Source organism: Perna viridis, chromosome 3 (genome assembly GCF_037379345.1).
Source record: "Perna viridis isolate PV_CMFRI_1.1 ecotype Kerala chromosome 3, ASM3737934v1, whole genome shotgun sequence".
NCBI lineage: Eukaryota > Metazoa > Mollusca > Bivalvia > Mytilida > Mytilidae > Perna > Perna viridis.
The window spans coordinates 14,246,948-14,267,289 of NC_142447.1; the positions used below are offsets into that span (position 1 = coordinate 14,246,948).

A 20,342-nucleotide genomic window follows, 5' to 3' on the forward strand; every position below is an offset into this window, starting at 1 on the left:
TACAATGAACACGCACCTGCTAAAATAATCAGAAGCCTTTGACACTGGAAAAGATGTTCGAACTTAAGAAATCAGCTGCATAATTTAGCTTTAGGATTTTATCTATAATATTATAATACCATGCCTAATTACTGGTAATTGTGCAGCAGAATTATGCGATCATGTTTAGAGATACATTACGAGCTTATTGTATAATTACGTTTTAATACACATTTTAAATACTCGAAAACGGGACCCACTTCTTCCTTAATAAGTGGGCAAAGTGTATTGAAGGGACAGGACGTGGCTCGACCGGACTAAACTACCTGGCTGAAACATTTACCTGAATTTAAAGTGAATGTTCAGCTATCAAGGTATTGAGTGCCTTCATATATCTACAAGACGATGAGATAATAAGACAGTGAAATGAGAAGAAACGATTTTCTAGCACAACAGTGTAAACGATGGTGCTGATGAAAATAAAGCCAGGTAAAATCCGTTCGTCCGGTCCTGACCCAGCATTACGTTATGCCAAAAGTGCGTACTTATCCACGGTTTACAACAATCACTAGAATCTACGTTTTAATTGTAATAAAATTCTTTGTAGCTAATTGTGTGGAAATAATACATTAATGGGGTTATCTTAATTGACATAGAGATGTTTATCAGGCAAAGAGAGACACATTATAAGGTCAAATATACAAAACGCGTTGCAAAGTCTTTAAATAGTTCATGATTTGATGATAAAAGATGGTATTTGTAGTATTTATAACAGTATGTTGATTGTATTTTTCAGATATTTTTATTTGTGCGACACAATCGTCCCAGTGTTCATTTTTAAGACAGGTCTTTTCTAAAGTGTTCATTTTCCTATTATAATCCACCGTCTCGCCGCCTAGCACACCTTACGTGTTCGTTGTTCGGATAAATAACGTAAGTTGATCAAAAAAAAAATAAAAAATTTTTTAAAACGGCCCAGAATACATGTAGACGTAAATTGATACAATTGACTTATTTTAATTCAAGTTAATGCGGTTAGTCGATATGGTTTTGATATCATTTCAAAGGAAACAATATAGCAGGCGGTCAGACTTTTCATAATCCAAATATTAGTTTAACATCAAATAATTGGCGAATTGTTAAAAAAAGCGGTCATTTTAAGCTTCATTGCAGGAATGCTACATGCATATGTGTGGTTAAATCATAAAGAAGTATACCTACACGCAGGAACGTGTATAAAGGGCTGATTGCATGAATTGTCGAACGAGGGTAACCTACCGTATATTGTTGAGCATATTTAGTATATTGAGTATATTGTTGTTTTCTTAAAAAGGGTAGCCTTTGATCGACCATTTTCTGCAAGTAACTGATGGAAACACAGTAACATAAGATTCAATAGGGTACATATATGTATGTATGTCTCGTTATGCGACTTTCGTGGTTTCACGAGAATGGGTCCTAGTCTACCATTCACATCCACCGAGATTTGTTATTTACAGAGCGTTGAGTTCAGTATTAAAAGCAATCTTTTTGTGTAAAAATGACTATTTAAAGGACAAATTCCTATTTTTTTATATGATAAAAGCGTTAAGAAAGAACATTAAATATTAGCGTTTCAAGATCCCGGAAGGATAAAAATAAAATGCAGAACACTGTTGACCCCAAAGATAGATTACCTCTCGATTTACATGTGTATTTAAGGGTGTAGACCTAGGGTAAATGACACAACTTTTATAAGTCATTGGAACGTTTGTATTCAGCATTTTGCATCAATTTCATATAAGCAAAGTAACTTGGATTGATTTCATTCTGTCTCAAATGAAAGCTTGATAGGCTTTGGTGAAATTGAATCGACACAAACATATCACTGATTTCAAGAGTAATGTACCTTACCCTTGAAAACAAAACACACGACCATTATGTGATTGTATGTATTTATAATATAAATAAACAAATACTGTACTGGTACGTACAAACTAAGCATCATGTTGACATTTTTGACATCTTCCAAGCGTTGTTCAATTTTTGATTGATGAATGCCATCTTTACACAGATAAACTTTCACTAGATGTTTCGACCCGAGTGTCTAAGTTGCAAGGGCAAAAACAGAGTTTTTTTTTTAAATGAGATGGAGATTTCCGCACTCTTGTGCCTCTGGCTTAGACTATAGTCAAGACTTTAAACCTAACCCTTTATACGGAGCTGGGCTTTGGACCATTGCGTTGGTCTTAGATAAACATTGATTCAGATGACTGGCAATGTCTCTTGGCTTTTAGCCTTCTCTCTCCTGGCGAACTAATGTAAACCAACTTCGTTTCATTTACGCGAAGACAGGTTTCCGGTTAATCAAAAACTCGGATTAGCCAACTTTCTACTGTAAACGAAGACCGACTTTTAAACGTAAGAATGACCTTGACAAGCAGCTCAACTCCCGTTGCATTTAATAGAGCATCCAGACAAGTTTTTATCACACCCATAAAATCCCAAAATTGGCGTTACCATAAATTATAGTGATTGTCAATGGTTTAGTCATATTATATAACAGTTAAACATTTGGGACATTAAATTTGACCCATGCTACACGACAAATTTTCGCCAACTCCCTACTAGGCGACTGGGAAACTGTTCAGTTTGAGCTAATTGAAGTGCGGAGTTTAAATGTGACTGTCTGTCTCAATACTCGTTAACCATGTGAATCTCAATATTGACAGTAAGCAGGGAGGTTCGGGGTTAAAAACAACCCACTCTCTACCTGGGAAGCAAAAACGTGTGAAAACTTAAAAACAAGTTTAAAATTGTTGAAGCACTATTATAAACTAGGGAAAATTTTCTCTCAAGAACCTCCTCCGAACCCCCCCGCAAAAAAAACAAAACAAAACAACGAAACAAAAACATCAAAACAAAATTAAACAAACAAAAAACAAACAAACAAACAAACAAAAACAAATAACCAAAAAAAAATATATAAAAATTCTAGCTTCTATTATTTTTTGCCCAGAATTGTTTTCTGTTGTGCTGCCGTTATTAATGATATATATTTTTCCGGAAATTTAATTTTTTTTCTATCTGTTTCATATTATCATTTTAGCGTGTTATTAGAGATTCATACATCCTATTATTGATTGTAACCGAAAACTACATGTATCAAATGAGAGGTCAAAAACTGGTTTATGGTACTGCTTAAAAGCTTTTCATGCCTAGATAAAATTTATTTATTCACAAAATCGTTCATGGTTGCTTTTCTTCTCAGACCTGACGAAGGTTTATGCATATTATTCGAAAGCATACATTTGAACTCGTATGAAAAGTTCGACTTTAACTAGACAGATTCGTGTTACGAGACAATATTCGACTGTATTTAAATTTACATACAAAATCCTTTATTGTGTGTGTATACATGTTACATATACATGAACAGCGTTATGATAGGGAAAAAATGTTGAAAGTTTTCCCCCTTCTACTAAGTCCACAACAAGTTACTACTGTGTTCTCAAACGAGTGATATACAACTATTTAAATGTTCGAAATGAAATAAACTTACCTTTAAAACAGGCCCTGTGATACTTAATACTTCAATCGTACGCTTACACATTTAACAGTTGTAGTAAAAAATAGACAATTATTGGGCTTATCATATTCAACAATTATAGTATTTTTTTGGCATTTTACAACAATCTGTATAAAGCCTATGGCAAAATGTCTCAAAATAAGTGTGTGTGGTCTTGGAGAAATTATTTTCTTTCAATAAAGACATGAGCTGCAAATGCATATGGACACTCGCCAAATAGATCGGTAGGCTGTCAGTCAAACAAAGAAACCTCCCTTATTTTGAGATATTACTCATCAACTATCAGAGACATATTAATGTATTGGATGTTTGGTATGGCTAGCTTTTCTCTCGATATCTGTCTTACTCTAGTTAGATAATTAGATGACCCTAACAAGCAACGAGGCTACACGATGGTTGAGAATGTAGAAGATTAAATGAATACACGTGCGTCGTAGATAACTAATTAGTATATTGGAATTCGATTTCATGTATTTGTGGCAAAATAATGATTACAGGGAATAATGTTTTATTTTTTCCTCCATGGTTTTCATGTTATAATGGACTATATATATTTAGAACCGACATATGTGACGACCAACAAACAAATACGCCCATATATACTTTTTGGATTTCCTGAAAAAATATCTATAATTGGTATGCATTTTTCTATTCGCAGGAAAAGGACTTCATTTGGATAAAAGCAATTCCGTTACTACACGCATTTCAAAGGCCTACGTAATTTGTTAGATTCTTGGCTTTATTGGAAAGAACCTGAAGCAACGTGTATATGATGTCCAATGCAAATTACGGATCATAATTTATACAAAACGAAACGATATAAATTTTGACAAGTAATCATGTGATGGAATAGTTCTGATAAAAGGATTTATTCTCAACCTGCAGCAGAAAATTCTTACAAGAGTTTTGGATGGAACTATCATGGCCACATGGTGTTTGATATTTCACCACGCAGTCGTGATCCTGAACTTTCTATTGATGGTGCAATACGTCAGTGCCGAAAGATTCTTTCAATATAGGGACCACAGAGATCAAAATCATTATCTTTATAATGCCAATGAAAACAAGAATGAGGTACATGACGAGGTTCAGGCCGAGGTAAGAATCACATATCATTTATGCTCTGTCGAAAACATAAAGTCAGACTTTCTTGAATAATTTGGTTTCTTTTCCCTTTTCATTATTATAGTTGAGTAGTAGTTTCTTAGTTTGATATACGATGAAGCTTGGAATACTTTCTTTTAAGGTGCATGTATTTTAAATGCTATCTGTTTCCTTCTCTTTTCATACCACCTGTCTTGTAGTACTGCAACCATTTCTTGAACAGATATTTCAAAAATATCGTTTATGGCTTTCCAGTCGGCTATTAAATTAAAAACAACAAACATATGATGTTTATACGAGATACAAAGTTTGAAAAGTTAATGATTTTTTTGCGAAACCCGATCTGAACTTTTTGTGCTATGCATGTTTTATAAATAAGACTGTCTTCATTTGATAGTGATATAAGCATGATATACAACGGTATCCCCTTTAAATGTCCGAATAGGATATCAAACCCAGACGATACGAAACAAATGTGACGTTCTTATTGACAGAAGAAAAAAAACTGTATTATATTGAAAAGGTAGAGGAGGATTTCAGAGTCTAAAAATAACAATATTTAGACTGTTTAATCGCTCAGACATGATTTGGCATTAACGCGAAGTCAAAACTTGATAAGTAATGAATTTATTAGTCTAAGAAGATTAGTTGGAAATTTTGTCAGTGATTAAAACACCGTTAGGCGAGAAATTATCCCTACATGCATCAGGCAATGAACTGTCAACTACCTCATCAAAATTTCTATATTGAGGTCTATCAATATTACATTATCATAATTGTAAATTAACACAATAATTTTAAATTAGTACATCTTCCGGTGGTATTAATACATGCATGTCCACGGTGACGGGGTGTAAAAGGTGACGTAAAGAGAGAGGTCTGCCTTCACCAGCACGTTACTGCGTTGGGGCCCGAATAAATATATTTTTTTTTGAATACCTGCACCATCACTTGGCTAAAGGATTAGGAATGGATTTTGGGGGAGAGTTAGTATATAACTGCAATGCATGCCAGATGACATTGTAAATTGTTTCATCCAAATTAAAGGATTATTGTATAAGAACCAGAATACGAAAGTAAAATACTGTCGGTTCTGCCTTGCACATTATGAATGAGTTGTATATACGATAGTGAATTTCACTTCGTGTCTCACTATCGAGTCTGTTTGTTTGAACTTAGCTGATATTCCATGCATACCACTTTTTGATAGAAATATATAATGGGTTATTCCAGAATCATATTCTGAGATAAGTTTCTTTCGCTGAAAGAAGTGATGGTACTTATCAGTGATCATGGCAACTTGTTGATATACAAATACATACGCAGAAAATATTGGATAATTTCATGATTTGAGATAAAAACAGGGTTTAGTAAAAGACAGATTACGGTTAACATTGTTCAAAACATTTCTATATTCTTAAATCCTCTCCATATTCGATTTTCTTTATTATTATTTTAGTGTCAAAACTTGTATTGCGATCAGCTTTGATCTATATTTCACTGAAAGGCAGAGAAATGGAATAATAATCACTCCATGCGTGACCAGCCCATTTGCTACGTTGACTCTTTCATGCATTCGACTGAATTTTGAGAAGTGGCGAAGGACTTCTATTGAAACAGTCTACGTTACATGTCCTTCAAGTTATCAAGAAAATCAGTCGCATTATTTTGGTAACCTAATTTCATACTTATCGTGGGAGTATTAAGACTTGAAGTGTTTGGTTTGTTTTACAAGGGGTATCATTTTTTCAACTTGTAATCTTTTGAAGTATTTGTTTACGAAAGTCCTCAAGACAAATTTAAGACGCCTTTATTAACTGACTATTGTTAATTTATTTGATTTATTTCTTAATAAATATTTAGATCTTGAATTTTTCATTGGGCTCTTCCCGTAACCGCAGACTATGATATCATACGAGTACACTCGATCACGTGAATTATCTTCCGATTTAGCAGCTAAAAGTTGTATTAACAAATCCAGAATAAAATTTAATTTCCAACCACTGATCTGTTTATATAGTTTTTTTCTTACGTTATCTGAAGAAAATCAAAATCATTTTAATTTGCCAACTTTCCCAGGAGGTCCTTACTATACTATGTATCTAAATATACAATTGTATCTCCAAGCACAAACAATGCTCGTTCGAAATAGTGTACCGTTTCTCTATGCAGTTTCATTAAGCTCAACATAAAGCACAAGAGATCAAGATAATATACAAAAAACTTGTCTATTCATACATGTTTCTTACTTATTGTCAGAATGAATTACGAGGCTTGTTTACATAACGCAGTAGAAAGTGCACGGTTTCAATATACGATCTCAAGTCATGCTTTCATTCAACCTGAGCTTTTTTTTCTCAAATTTCTGTCTGTACATTTAAAATGAAAGTGTTCTTTTTAGTGAAGGATTAGAACTTAAATTCATATCTTTGATCTTTTTCATTCAATAAAATTTATCTGTGTATTTGATTGACGGGGAGTAATCATAAATGGAAAATTATGGAAAATTATTTGGTAGAAACACGTGCAAAAATTAATAGATGTTTTTGATGTACCTAAAAAGACAATTTAATACCTTTATGGCAAATTTCGTTTAATGTTGTGTTATCTCGATTGAATCAGCACAGCTTGAGAAAGCTGAATGGCGTGTAGCTAACCATTTCAGCAACTACTATCAAGTCATACTGGTACCCGACCAAGCATGTCCACCTTTAAATAGGGTACCAGCGTGCAATCAACGATGTTGAAGGGGTCGGTACTAAATCTCATTTTACTAAATATCATCCTATCACATCCATAATAATCCTTATTGATAATAATTTAAAAGTGATCCGGTTATATTGAAGCAGTAATTGTCAATTTTGATATCTTTGGTTAATGTACTAAAGGGTGTAGTAAACTAGCATTCGTAGATTACATAAGTTTACTATCATCATGAAAGAAGAATAATACTTTTAATAACATCTCTTCTCGTCTAAGACCACCAAGGTTTACTTTTATTAATTTTTAATTTCACCGATTACGGAATTCAATACCGTTAACGGACAGATGGGTGTGAAACTGACACGGTATTACTATGGTAGGTGAACGAACGACGAGTGCTATCCATGCTCGTTAAGAACAGTCGATTATGAGGGCAGTAATACGTGTGGTTGTAAACTTCAAAATTGAGTAGCTGATATGTTAAGTAATGGATGTATGTATTTGAAACCTGTCCGAACCGAACTCTGAAAAATCCGAAAACCTTTGTAAACCAGACACTTTATCAAGTCTCTTCATATCAGCTTGAATTTATTTGAATATTTGAACCTTGGTATATCAAACACTTTTCTAAACCGAACATGTTTTGTTAAACTCCAAGTAAGAATTACTCAATTAGGAATAGTTCGGTGGTGATCAAAACCTATAAAGTATGGAACATCTTTAAAGTTTTCTCACAATAATGAATTATTAAAATGTTGTCATTTTTTCAATATATATTACATATATTTCTATAACATGGGAGGGTATCTGAGAGAAAATGAACGGATATGGTGAAACGTAAAAATATCACTAGCGTATAATCTAAATACGAAATAGTGAATACTTTCAGAGATCACCAAAAGTTCTTCATTAAGTGTAAACACACCTTTTAGTAAGCTTTGGAAGGCCCCGAGAACAAGTACAAAAAATGTAATAAAATCCACGGTAACTGAATGATGACAATTTTTTTCAAAATCAACTAAAAAGTAAAATAACGACACAAAGACACATTAAACAGAACAAAAGCAGAGCAAAACAAATTATAAATAAACAAAAACAAACAAACAAAAACAAACAAACAAACAAAACAAAACAAACAAAACAAAACAATAAATGAAAATAATACAATGTTTACATATTTGGCCAAGGATGTGTGTACTGACCGGCAAAAATGTTGGGCGAGAGAATTCACTGAAAAAAACAAGACACATTTTCACGCTTACTGTCATATGCAATCCTAAGAAATTGTGCGAATAAATGAAAAGATGTTTAATTATTTAAAGGCGTAAGAGAAACACCCAAAATCAAAACAATTTTTATGAAAATTAAAATTTTTGATGGAAATGACGATAGCGATTTCCTCTAAAAAAAAAAGGTCAAAATAAGTCCGTTGCATAATTATTCATTTAATGCCTGCTGCCCTACGCAAAAAGTAGGTTTACTCAAGAGGGTTCTAGGTTTAAAGCTTATACATGTATAATTAATAATGCTTAAAAAGTTAAAAAAAAAACAGTTGTTATAAAGTTAATATGCCTATTTTGAAAAAAAAAATACTTAATTTCTTTAATAAAACACATTTTAATTTTCTGCTGTGAAAGTTGTTTTTGAAATGTTTTTTTTTTTCACATCTCTCACCTTTAAGAGTAACATAGTCTAAGAATAGAAAAGAACTGTTAGCAACGTTCACTAATGCATACCCTCACAGAAAAGCAGAGGACGCTTACCCTACCGGTGCACCTGGTCCATGCTCGAAGTTTTTAGTGGAGTCCGAGTTGTTCACTTGTTACTTTGTACATGTCTATTATTTTAGTTACTTTATGGTCTTTGTCGTGTTTGTCTGTTTTCGATGTCTGGTTTTGTCCCTGGATTACATTCTTTTGATTTCCGCTAGAATTTTGGTTCCGTTGATTACTCTTCAGTCTAAAACGGAATTTCACAATATAACAAAATAAAGATTCTATCAAATTTCAAATGGCTGTGATAAGTAGTTACAGAGAAACATGTGAAAACATTGAGAATGGTCGAACCGACGGACGGACACCACGTTCAATATATTCCTTCCGCAAACTAGGGGTATACAGAAGATATAAAAATCGAGATACTATCGATTTGTAACGTACGATTAACCCAGCCCAGGTAAATCTCTGAACGGCGAATTCGATTATTCTGCCTCTGATCGTGATCGAAGTCATATTTAATTATTCTTTACTTCGCTGAAACATTTAACAGACAGTACCATTCATTACAATAGTTTTAGTTTGTCCGTGACCCGCCCAATGTTTTATTAAAATTTCTCTCTTTTATCTTATCTTTATGTGTATTCCCTCTATCATCAATCTCCCACCTTACGTTTGTTGAAAGAAGATTGCGGATTTTACGTTTGTTTTTCATCACTGCTGAGTTGAAATGCTGCATACCTGCATATAATCTGTATTTTTGGCACCAGGTCCAAGGTGGTATGCACTGTTTTGATCATCTCAATGTATTCACCGTCTTGTCATTGTTTTTTCATGATCAGTATTGGGTCGTCCTTTCAATCAATTGTCTACTTTCTTGTTCATACTTCTCCTGCGTTACGCGTACCCAATTACCTCTTGAACTCTACACACACTGACTGAACTGAACCCTAAAATACAGGAAACCTGTCAAAACAATTAATGCTGTGGATTCTTAGTCGGTATCTTAATAGTTTTATTTTGAACCTGGTTAAATTGAATACTAATTTAAACCATGTGCCCCGCCCCCGATACGACTAATATACAGCTGTACAACCCAGGGGCTAACTACGTACATGTACTAATCTTAATACACCCCTTTACCTAATATTTTCCTAAATCGAACAAGATTTTAACGATGAATGAGATTGCTTTAAACAAACTGTTAGATGTTTTGTTCTGATACACGTGTACACCATTCCGAATGTGCATTTAATATATCACTATTATTTATAAATTCAACAAATGGTTATCTGTGGGGTTCTCTCCAAGAAAAAAAAACCAAAAGGATTGCTACGCTGTTATACCTTCTTATTTCAAGGCATTTGCGAAAAGGGAAAGTTTACACTTTATGGAGTAAACAAAATGTCATGTACATGTACATGCATATTCTTGTAATTCATTGTTAAGGCATGATCGTCCAATTAGATTATGAGGTTTTATAGGTCAGCTCCGTTTACCATTACTCATGGGAATTGCCGGTACGAAAGTAAAATAGCAGCACATATATTTCTTTATTTTTGGCGCATTGGTACTCGATCACTACTGTTGTGATTTCACCGTCTGTCACTAGAACCACCCAACAAATTTATTACTTATTATATATAAATTCAAGCAGTGATGAAAAATAAATTATTCAGAGGAAAATTACATTACATACATGCGATTACGCAACCTGTTTTACGGCGAAGCGTCTGTGAAATAAATTTAGAATTGCATATATGTTTAACCATAGTGCAAACTGCAGACAAAACATACAGAACACGTGTTCTCTGTTTTGTTTTTGATTGATTCTGCTGCTGTATATTTAACAAGAATGTCTTTATCTCTTCAACAGATGCAGCTTGAAAAATATGGATACCTGCGATGCAAGGTCGGTCGTAGGCGGAGGAGGTCAGCCTTATCCCCTCAGCACCACAGCTTTCTCGTATCAGAGGGCAACGGGAGGAGAAGTTGTAGCGAGGATGAAATCAAAACTGCAATTAAAGAATATCAAAAGAAATATAAATTACCTGAGACAGGTGTGGTTGATGAAGAAACACGAAAGTTTATGAGCACTTCAAGGTGCGGTAACTCTGATAGTGACGACAATCCAGATATCGAACCGGTCGATATCGGCAGTCCACAAGTTTTAAGTGAACAAATTAGTCAACAAAGAACTAAAAAACGCTGGAAAAGGACAGCAAAAAATACAGCATTATATAAATATTTATTTCCATTAGTGGGTGATAGTAGTATTAAACAGTCTTCTCAAAAAAGAGAACAATTTCTAAGAGATCATATTAAGAAGCTTAAACAGAAGGACCCGGCTTGGTTAGCTCCAGAAAGACATAAAAGGTCTATAATTCATATCACTGACACTGCTTTAGATGGCAAAAAAATAAGAGACGGTCAAAAATTTACAAAATCTGATATTAGATGGAGGTTATTACAGACGGGTATAAGTACACGAATACCATTAGAGGAACAAAGAGCTAGTCTAAATATGGCATTCCGGATGTGGAGCGAAGTGATCCCTTTGAATTTCGAAGAAAACGTCTCCGGAGATATCAAAGCTGTAGACATAGAGATCGCATTCGGTCGAGGTGAGATAATTTTAAAAATAAAAGTTTTGGAAACACATACATCCACACACAAACACATCCAACCATACACACAAAAATGTTAATCACATCTGGTTAGCAGACGAATCAAATATTAAACAAATCTTTTGAACTTAGCACCGGAAGTGTATACTTCAGCTCAAGTTAACGAAATCTTAAAAATATAGTGAACTTTTTTACCACTACATCATGCAATATTTTATTTTGCATCTTTTAAACTGTATTTGTTATTTCCTTTAGAAATGAATCAAGCAACATTTGTTTTCGACCTTCTTGTTTCAGCATACATAGTATGAGTACATGAAGTACTAGACAAAATGTATTCAAGGTCACTCGTCTAAATGAGTTTTTTCAACTTTATTTACCCAATTCAGACATAGCACGCCAGGGAGCAATCTTCTGACTTGCTTTCAGACAAAATAAGATCGATGTTGTTTGCTTTGGTCATTCCGTGTCTGTAGGTACCGTCACGTTTAACTTCCCATAATGCATTGCTACTAAGTTTCTTGCAAGGAGGTATGGAATTTTAATGAAATTATCTGTTCCGTGATAACATATAATAATTCGATAATTATATAATAAAACAAATACTCTACATTCAAGGTTTTGTTGTTCAGACTTTTTTATTAGAAAAAATCGGTTACTATGCCAAACCACTAGACATGATAGTACGCAAGATCAATGCAATCTAAAATGAAATATTGCAATTATATTCGATTTTGTGCTTGTTTACTACAAAGCTTATTTGCGGAAAGCTCTTGTTAATCAAAGATGCTAGCAGAGTAGCTAAAGGCAATATATGATTGAAAACCTACATAATTGGAAATTATGGCAATGTTTCTAAATATCGAATTACGTCATTTCTGCTTTTTTTTCTAGTTGAACTAAGAATTTATTTTGACAGTCCTTTCCATCCAAAATATTATCTGAGTAATGAGAATAAAAATTGGATCCTGTACACAATTCAAAGAGGTCACATCTTTGCTCAATCTTACTGAAAATTGAAGTTAAAACTTGAACGAATTTGTAGCCAATTTACTGTTTCATTTTCTGCAATAAATTGCTATATTGTACAGATGCACGATATCTCATACCACTTGTCAAATTTCTAATATCTATAAATTCTGCTTGAAGCAAATAAGTGTCATTAAGCCTAGCATTAATTCTAGACAGTAATTTTCAGATCAGATTGATGAATTCGCATTGTTTTTTTAGACAAAATTGCTATTATTCAACGAAATTATGTGATCCAGACGCCGAAGTTCTAACAAATACCATGATTTTGAATGGTTTTCTCTCAGAAACTTCTTCTAATATCTTTTAGCCTAAAACGTATAGTGTCTAGCCTTTGTATAATTAATCGGTTTCAAAAATATGATAGCTTTTCTTGTATGGTATGAGTCAAACTTGTTGGGATGTTTGAAGTACTGGTCTTTGTACAGACAGTGCAGAGGGAAAAAAGTTAACCAATAAAAAACAAAACAAAACAAAACAAAATACAAAAAATACAAAACAAAAATTCATAAAATGAAAAAATTCAAAAACAAAAAGACAAAAATGCAAATTCAAACAAGAAAACAAAATGATCCTTCGTGGTAGAAAAGGATAGTTTAGAATATTTAAATGCGTACATGTATATGTAGTGTAGCAATATTTATTCAGTTCAGAGGCTGACAATTTAGAACAGCACATGCAAAACGGTTTGCATCATGTTAAATATACGTTGAATCGACTTTCCGCAATATCAAAGCCTTCAAAGCATGCTTTTTTGGGTGCCAGAGAGTATACATGTACATGTTTAAGAAGTACGTACATGGAGTGTTATATTCATCTTTGACCAGATACAGTAAAATCTGTCAATCGAACCCTGAAAAATCCGAAAACCTGCCTTAACCAGACCCTTTTAAAAGTTCCTTTCTGTCAGTTTAAATGTATTTATAATCTTGGCAAACTAAACAGCTGTCTAAATCGAACTAAATTTAAAGTCCAAAAGGGTCCGTTTTAGGCAGATTTTACTGTATCTTCTTTTTACTGAATACATACTGAATACATACTGTGGTAATTGTTTTGTAGTTGTTCATGAATGGATACAGTGAACTTGTCTTAACCGAACCCATTTTTTAGTTTTGAAATTAGTTTGGTTTAGATAGGTGTTTGATTTACTAGGTTTAAGGAGGTAGACCTAGGGTAAGGGACACAACTCTTACAAATTATTGGAACGTTTGTATTTAGTATTTGACATCAATCTCGTGTAAGCATCAAAATTACAGATGATTTCATTCTGTCTCAAATGAAAGCTAGGTAGGCTTTGGTGAAATTGAATATATCAATACATTCAAGAATATCACTGATTTAAAGAATTATGTCCCTTACCCTAGGTCTACCTCCTTAATATATTTTTAAATTGATACGCATGATTGGATTTGACTAATAAGAAAGTGTCTGGTTAAGACGGGTTTTGGATTATTCTTGTTCAGTTTGGACAGATTTTACTGTGATTGCAAAATATGGAAGGTCTATTTATCACTGCTTTAGAATAATTATCTTCCAAATAACATGTAATCGAAGTAGAAACAAGGCATTGATGATGTTATGCAAGAAACATGTACAACCACTGTAAAGGTTTGGCGGGTCAAAAGTACTTACATTATCACTTTGGAATATAGTTTGCCGGAAAGACGTGCGACATGCAACACGATTAGGAGTACGGGATAAGCAGTTGCAGAGATGAATGACTGAACTTATGACAATATTATAATTACATATCTTTGAAAATGAGATATCCCTGTTTCCTATGTCTTTACCGATGAAATAAGTCTAAATAAAAAAATGCCAGTTATGCATTGGCAGTATCAGTCATATGCATGGTACTATATGTATTATCAAAATTCACAATACTATGTAAACATTGCGTAAACTGTGGTCATGAATGAGCAAATGATATCCTGGGACACCTTTTATAAATATCTAAACCGAAACCCCCTTTTTATTATAGTTAACAGGTCCGTATTTTACAGTAGTTTGCCAAGTAAATACGCATGAAAAGTTTGATATAAAATATCTATCTGTATACAAATCGTTTTGCTTTTAGGGTCCCACCAAAATTGTGAGCGAAAGTTCGACGGTCATGGTGGTGAGATAGCGCATTCCAGAGAAAATGGGAGAGACGTCGTTCATTTTGACGACGAAGAGGACTATAAGTCGATTGAATCGATAACAAAGGAAAAGGAGGGCATCTACCTCTTACGTGTAGCTGTCCATGAAATCGGACATGTTTTAGGACTTGCCCACTCGAGCCAGGTGAAGAGTATCATGTATGCAATATACCATCAAAGTAGCATCAATCCTGATAAAGAATTTGAACTAAGTTGGGGTGACAGAAAAGCGGTGCAAAAAGTATATGGTAAGTTTCAAGTTTACAATTTGGAACAAAAAGAATTTAGGGATCTGGTATTCAATATAGTGAATATAACATTTTGTACACCCGTGGAGTCATTTTGTGGCGCTTTTTCTGTTTTCTTAGTATAGTCCTTGTTCCTGGATTGTGGATACCCTGTTCCGTGTTCCAGTTATGGTCTTCTTTTTCTCTCAGTCAACTACATTTGTTACAGCATTTATATAAGTATATTTATGCGATCGCTGTTTTAATGTTTGATCAAATTGTAACATTTGAAAATCACTAGAGTGACCCCCTTTCAGTAAGTCAGTGCCCTCCCCCCAAATTTTTCGTAATATCTGTGTCCGCTACTGAAAACAAACTCAAAACCTGAAAAAGCCTCTAAAATTAACGAGAAATCAGATAAGATGAGAAATATGATTTCTTTATGCATAAATCATAAACTGATTATAATCTTTAAACTAGGTATTATTTTCCTTTCAAATTATTGGTCTTCTTGAGTGTAATTGATGACCAACATGAGTCTTTCTGGGTGTCCATTTTTTGAATTTCAAATGAATGAAGCGTAAATAAGCCTCATTCATCTTTTTCTGTGAATGAATATAGTCATAATTTAAACCATAAAACGAAAATAAATTGAAGTAATTTTATAGGAAATCAGAAGACAAAAATATCGTAAACAATCTCTTTGCCATTTAAATCTCAGTACCGAGAAGTATAGTTAAAGAAGCCATTCAGATGTTAAGAATGAACTATTAAAGAGGCACTTCCCATACATAATTGAATAATGTAAGGGATCATAATGATATCGCCACTACCCTTACGCATGTAAGTACCGGATGTTTAAGAAAAAGTCTTAATTTCATTAAATGGGATGATTTCGCTGTCATAGTAGACACTCGAATGTTGAGGCATGGTTTGGAATCAGATTACAAGTCATACTCGCAGATGATAGTACATGCAGGCGATAATTTGGACAAGCGAAGGGGGGAACGTAGATTCAACCACCGATATTTCCCATTATGATTTTTTTAAAATTATTAACTTGCTTTTAAAAATTCATCATGTATAATGTACAATCATGCATAATGCATAAGTAACGTTGTAAATGAACATCATATATGTACCAATTTTATGGAGGTGTAATACTTACTTTTACCTTTCCTAGAGCAAGTAATAACCGAAGAAAATTTATTTATTTATAGGTGTGTGCAAAGGACGATTCAATACCGTATTCGATTGGGTACGAAAAACACCAAATAATGGACTTATTTACAATACCTACTTTTTCCGACACAACCAATATTGGATGTACGAAAATCACGCTAATCGTACAAGGTACGGTGACCCGCTATACATTGCCCTTGAGTGGAAAGGTGTTCCTGATAACGTCGATGGATACATTCATATCTGGTACTTCGCTGGAACTAAAATAGTTGACGAAACGTATTTCCTTAAAGGTACTATATTTGTAATTTTGTACGAGTTTTATTTAGAATTATAGGTTTCAACTAGAGTCGCAACCGTTTAATTTATGTGGGTTTCAACGATCTTTTTAGCTCACCTGACCAAAGACCATGTGAGCTATTGCCATCACTTGGCGTCCGTCGTCGTCCGTCGTCGTCGTTAACAATTATACAAAACTCTTCTCCTCTGAAACTACTTGACTGATTAGAACCAAACTTTTATAAATGTTCCTTTGGGTATCCTGCATAGAACTGATGTTGGTATTTTTGATTCGTTGGAAATCATGACCGCTGTTACTAAAAATAGAACATAGGAGTCAGACAGTAGTTTTTCACATATATCTCCAAAACCGTTAGGTTTAACTAAATTCTGATAGGTTAAAAGTGTTCAGCTTGATAAGATCTATCTCTGGTCAAATTTTGGTTTTAATCCGTTAAGCCATGTTTGAGTTATTGTCCTTCTTTTTGCAATTTTTAATGTTATTTTTTTTCAAAAATCTTCTTCTCTGACACTACTTGACTAATTGAAACCAAACTTGGTATGATTGTTTCTTAGGGTATCCTGTATAGAACTGATGTGGGGATTTTTGATCCGTGAAAAAAACATGGCAGCCGTTACTAAAAATAGAACATACAGTGTATGGGACAGACAGTAGTTTTTCGTATATAACTCCAAAACCGTTAGGTTTAGCCAAATTCTTTCAAATAGCTGAAATGATCCTTATTATTTGACTACAAAAGTCTTCAAGGATAAAAGTCAGATGAGTTCTCACTAACCACTTCTAAAGTTTCCATAACTTTACATGCTAAACAAGTAATTTTCAATGTTTCACCTGAAAGTTGCATACCATTGCGAAGCTTGGAAAATAAGGCTTTCAAAATCATTATTCTAATGGTAAGATGATCGTAGAAATTCTTCACAAAATTTACTTGAATAAAAATACTGAAAATCAACATTTTTACCTTTTCTGCTTACTGACAGCATGGAGGCAAATTACTCACACATGTAAACAATATTCATACACTTTTGTAGTAAATTACAAATATGATTTTTAAGTACACATTGATCACAATACACACAAATAATGCACTTACAATGCATATTTCTAGGTTCTGTGTGTCTTTGGTACCACATGGGGGGGGGGGTGGGGTGGCCATTTGACCCGGAAGTGGTTAGTGAGACCTGACTCCTTGTAAGGGAAAAATGACTTTTTTTTTCTTTTTTTTTGAAAGTTTTCAGTCAATATCTTGAAAACAGTGACAGATTAAACGAAACTTTCAATTGTTGAAATGATCCTGATGATAAACCCAACTTCTTGTTGAATTTATTGCCTTTGAAAGACAAAATTCAACCAGATTGGCGATTCAGGCTCCTGGGAGCCTCTTGTTTTTTAGTTTGCCTTTTGATACACTCCAAATTGCAGTCCTTGTTTTTGTTCATCAAGAGGTCAGGTCCCCGAAAATAAAGATTTTAGGGACTATTGAATTCATAATTCTATCATTTCGTCCGTATGTATGTCTAAAGATCTTCTAAACAAAACTCCTCCTTTATAAACCTCTCAATTGATTCTGATGAAATGTTATAGAACAGCATGTTGATGTGTTTTATGTGCGTGATTGAAAAGAGCCTTCGAGGGGAGATCATCGAACGTCGGGGTTTTGGTAGCTCAAGTCATATCGTTATTACAGACATTCAAATAATTTACAAGCGGTCCCTTGAAGCAGTTGCTGAATGCGCATTATTTTTTACGAGTACAAACTAGATAATGCTTCGTTTCGGAAATTGTTTGAATTAGCTTTATTCACTATTCGGTTCAGAATGGTATCGAAACAGGACCAGGAATTAAATTTAACTTGAAAAAAACATTCTGACCTTGTTTGTAAGATCACGGAAACAGTCAGGTTTTCTGTGTAATGATCAGAAGTTATTTGCATATTTGATTTATTGTTTAGTTAGTGTGTCAATTTGCAACATGATGTCCTCTTAACAATCTATTTCCAGTTTGTATTTTGATCACGATTCTTTAAGACCTGAAATCAATCTTAAATTCAGTTTGTCGGATACGACAGCCTGTAAAAATGCTTTGTCGAAAAATGTATATTGGTTAACCTTGTTGCAGATTTATTTCTATTAAAATTTCACAACTGCAAAAAAAATACGGTCGTATAGTGTAGGTAGGGATGGCACTATCGCGTCGTCCGTACGCAATTGCTTTTCATGGGGTGACTTTACTTTTAATCTTTATTAAATTTTCCAAGAAGCTTTCCAAACCACAAAAAAATATGTAGAAAGGTTGGTAGTGAATTTTGGGGTAATGAAAAAAGGGATAAAAAGTGGCAAAATAGTTTTTTTGTATAGAATTTAACTATATAGCCATAACTTGGGCACGTTTTAGTACCAGCTCAAACTTCGTTTTATGTTATAATTTCTTTATAGTTTTATTACTATGTCCTATCCTGTGTCGAATGTCTAATCGCAATTAAAATTCATTGTTGTATAGTAAGTTTGAATGTTCATTCTTGCCCCAGTTGTTCGACCACTGCGGTCGTATCAAGCTGTGTTTTGCCAAGAACTTTATAATTACAATTGAATTGTATTTAAAATTATGATTTTTATTCTAATCATATTGATGACTTGACATCCACTTGTTGCGCCATATTGATGTCAAATGCTGCCATGGGACAGTTCTATTCAACCTACCAAAGGGGGCAACAGCATTTCGTTTCTATGGGCATCAATCGTCATAGTTTACTATGCTTGTATTTATCTTAAATTTTCCCTGGAAGTTTCTGTTATAATCACATAATTTTCAATCTCTGTTTTTTTACCTATTCAGACATGTTCGTCTGGTTATTTTTTTTTCATGAATTCTTGAAAGACAGCGTTCTAGTAAACTGCTGTAAACCCAGAACCCCTTAAAACAAATGGTTTTACCCTAAGGATCCTTCAGTTTTTTTTCTACCACCTGTCCATATAAATCTATATTAAATTTTCGAACTAGTAATCGGTCAGATATTTACGTGCATTTGTTAATGATGGTTAATATTTCTAAAAATTTCAGGTGAAAACTACTTTCAGTACAACAGTGAGGAGGATAAAGTTTATGATGGCGGCACCGGAAAGATAAGCGAAAAATTCGGACCAAAAAAGGGACAGGATATAAGTGTTCCGGACAATGTTGATACTGCATATTTTGATAAGAGAGATAGAAACATTTACTTCTTTAAAGGAGATACTGTAAGTTATGTTTATTCATTGTTTTTCATTTAATAGATTAAGTTAGTGAAGTTGAAATAGGTCCAGAAAAACAATTAACAATTCGTCCGCATTTAGCCAATACTTATAACACACGTCTAGATACAATGTTATCCCACATGCAAATAGCGATTTTGCACTGAGTGAGAAATGGATTTTATGTTTGTTTTTCATGACTTTTAATAAATACATTGTTTTATTATCACGACTTGGCAAGGTAGAAATATTTAATAAGTGTTAAAAGTTTATGTTTAAATCCAGTAAATTGTTGGTAATTTTCCTCAATTCGGGGTTCAATAAAGGGAAATGACCTACTGTAGTTTGCATCGTGAAACCATCACGACAAATGTTAATGTAAAGACACGGTTACATTACATAATACAAGTATTTTACTGACAGGAATCACTAGAACAAAACTTTTGGCTTTTTACCCTACCGATGCATGTAGTCCAGATTTTTTAGGTTTTCAATTATTTGGCTTTAAGTTATTCAACCATAACCTCCTACACTAC

The 20,342-nt window shown here is 33.6% G+C and overlaps 1 protein-coding gene across 2 annotated transcripts in view; it reads left to right on the forward strand.

Moving 5' to 3' along the window:
* The window catches only part of LOC148621111 (matrix metallopeptidase-21-like), a 38,262-nt gene that overhangs the window by 11,727 nt on the left and 6,193 nt on the right, over positions 1–20,342 (forward strand). Inside the window, exons 1-6 of one of the 2 annotated variants that reach the window (XM_088575153.1) lie at positions 3,845–3,973; positions 4,206–4,645; positions 10,946–11,693; positions 14,803–15,114; positions 16,314–16,568; positions 19,637–19,812. In XM_088575153.1, coding sequence (XP_088431279.1) covers positions 4,469–4,645; positions 10,946–11,693; positions 14,803–15,114; positions 16,314–16,568; positions 19,637–19,812 — 1,668 coding nt within the window. In that variant the 5' untranslated portion in view covers positions 3,845–3,973; positions 4,206–4,468. Of the gene's footprint in view, positions 1–3,844; positions 3,974–4,205; positions 4,646–10,945; positions 11,694–14,802; positions 15,115–16,313; positions 16,569–19,636; positions 19,813–20,342 lie in introns of those variants that run through there. The other variant, XM_088575154.1, reaches the window with a different exon arrangement.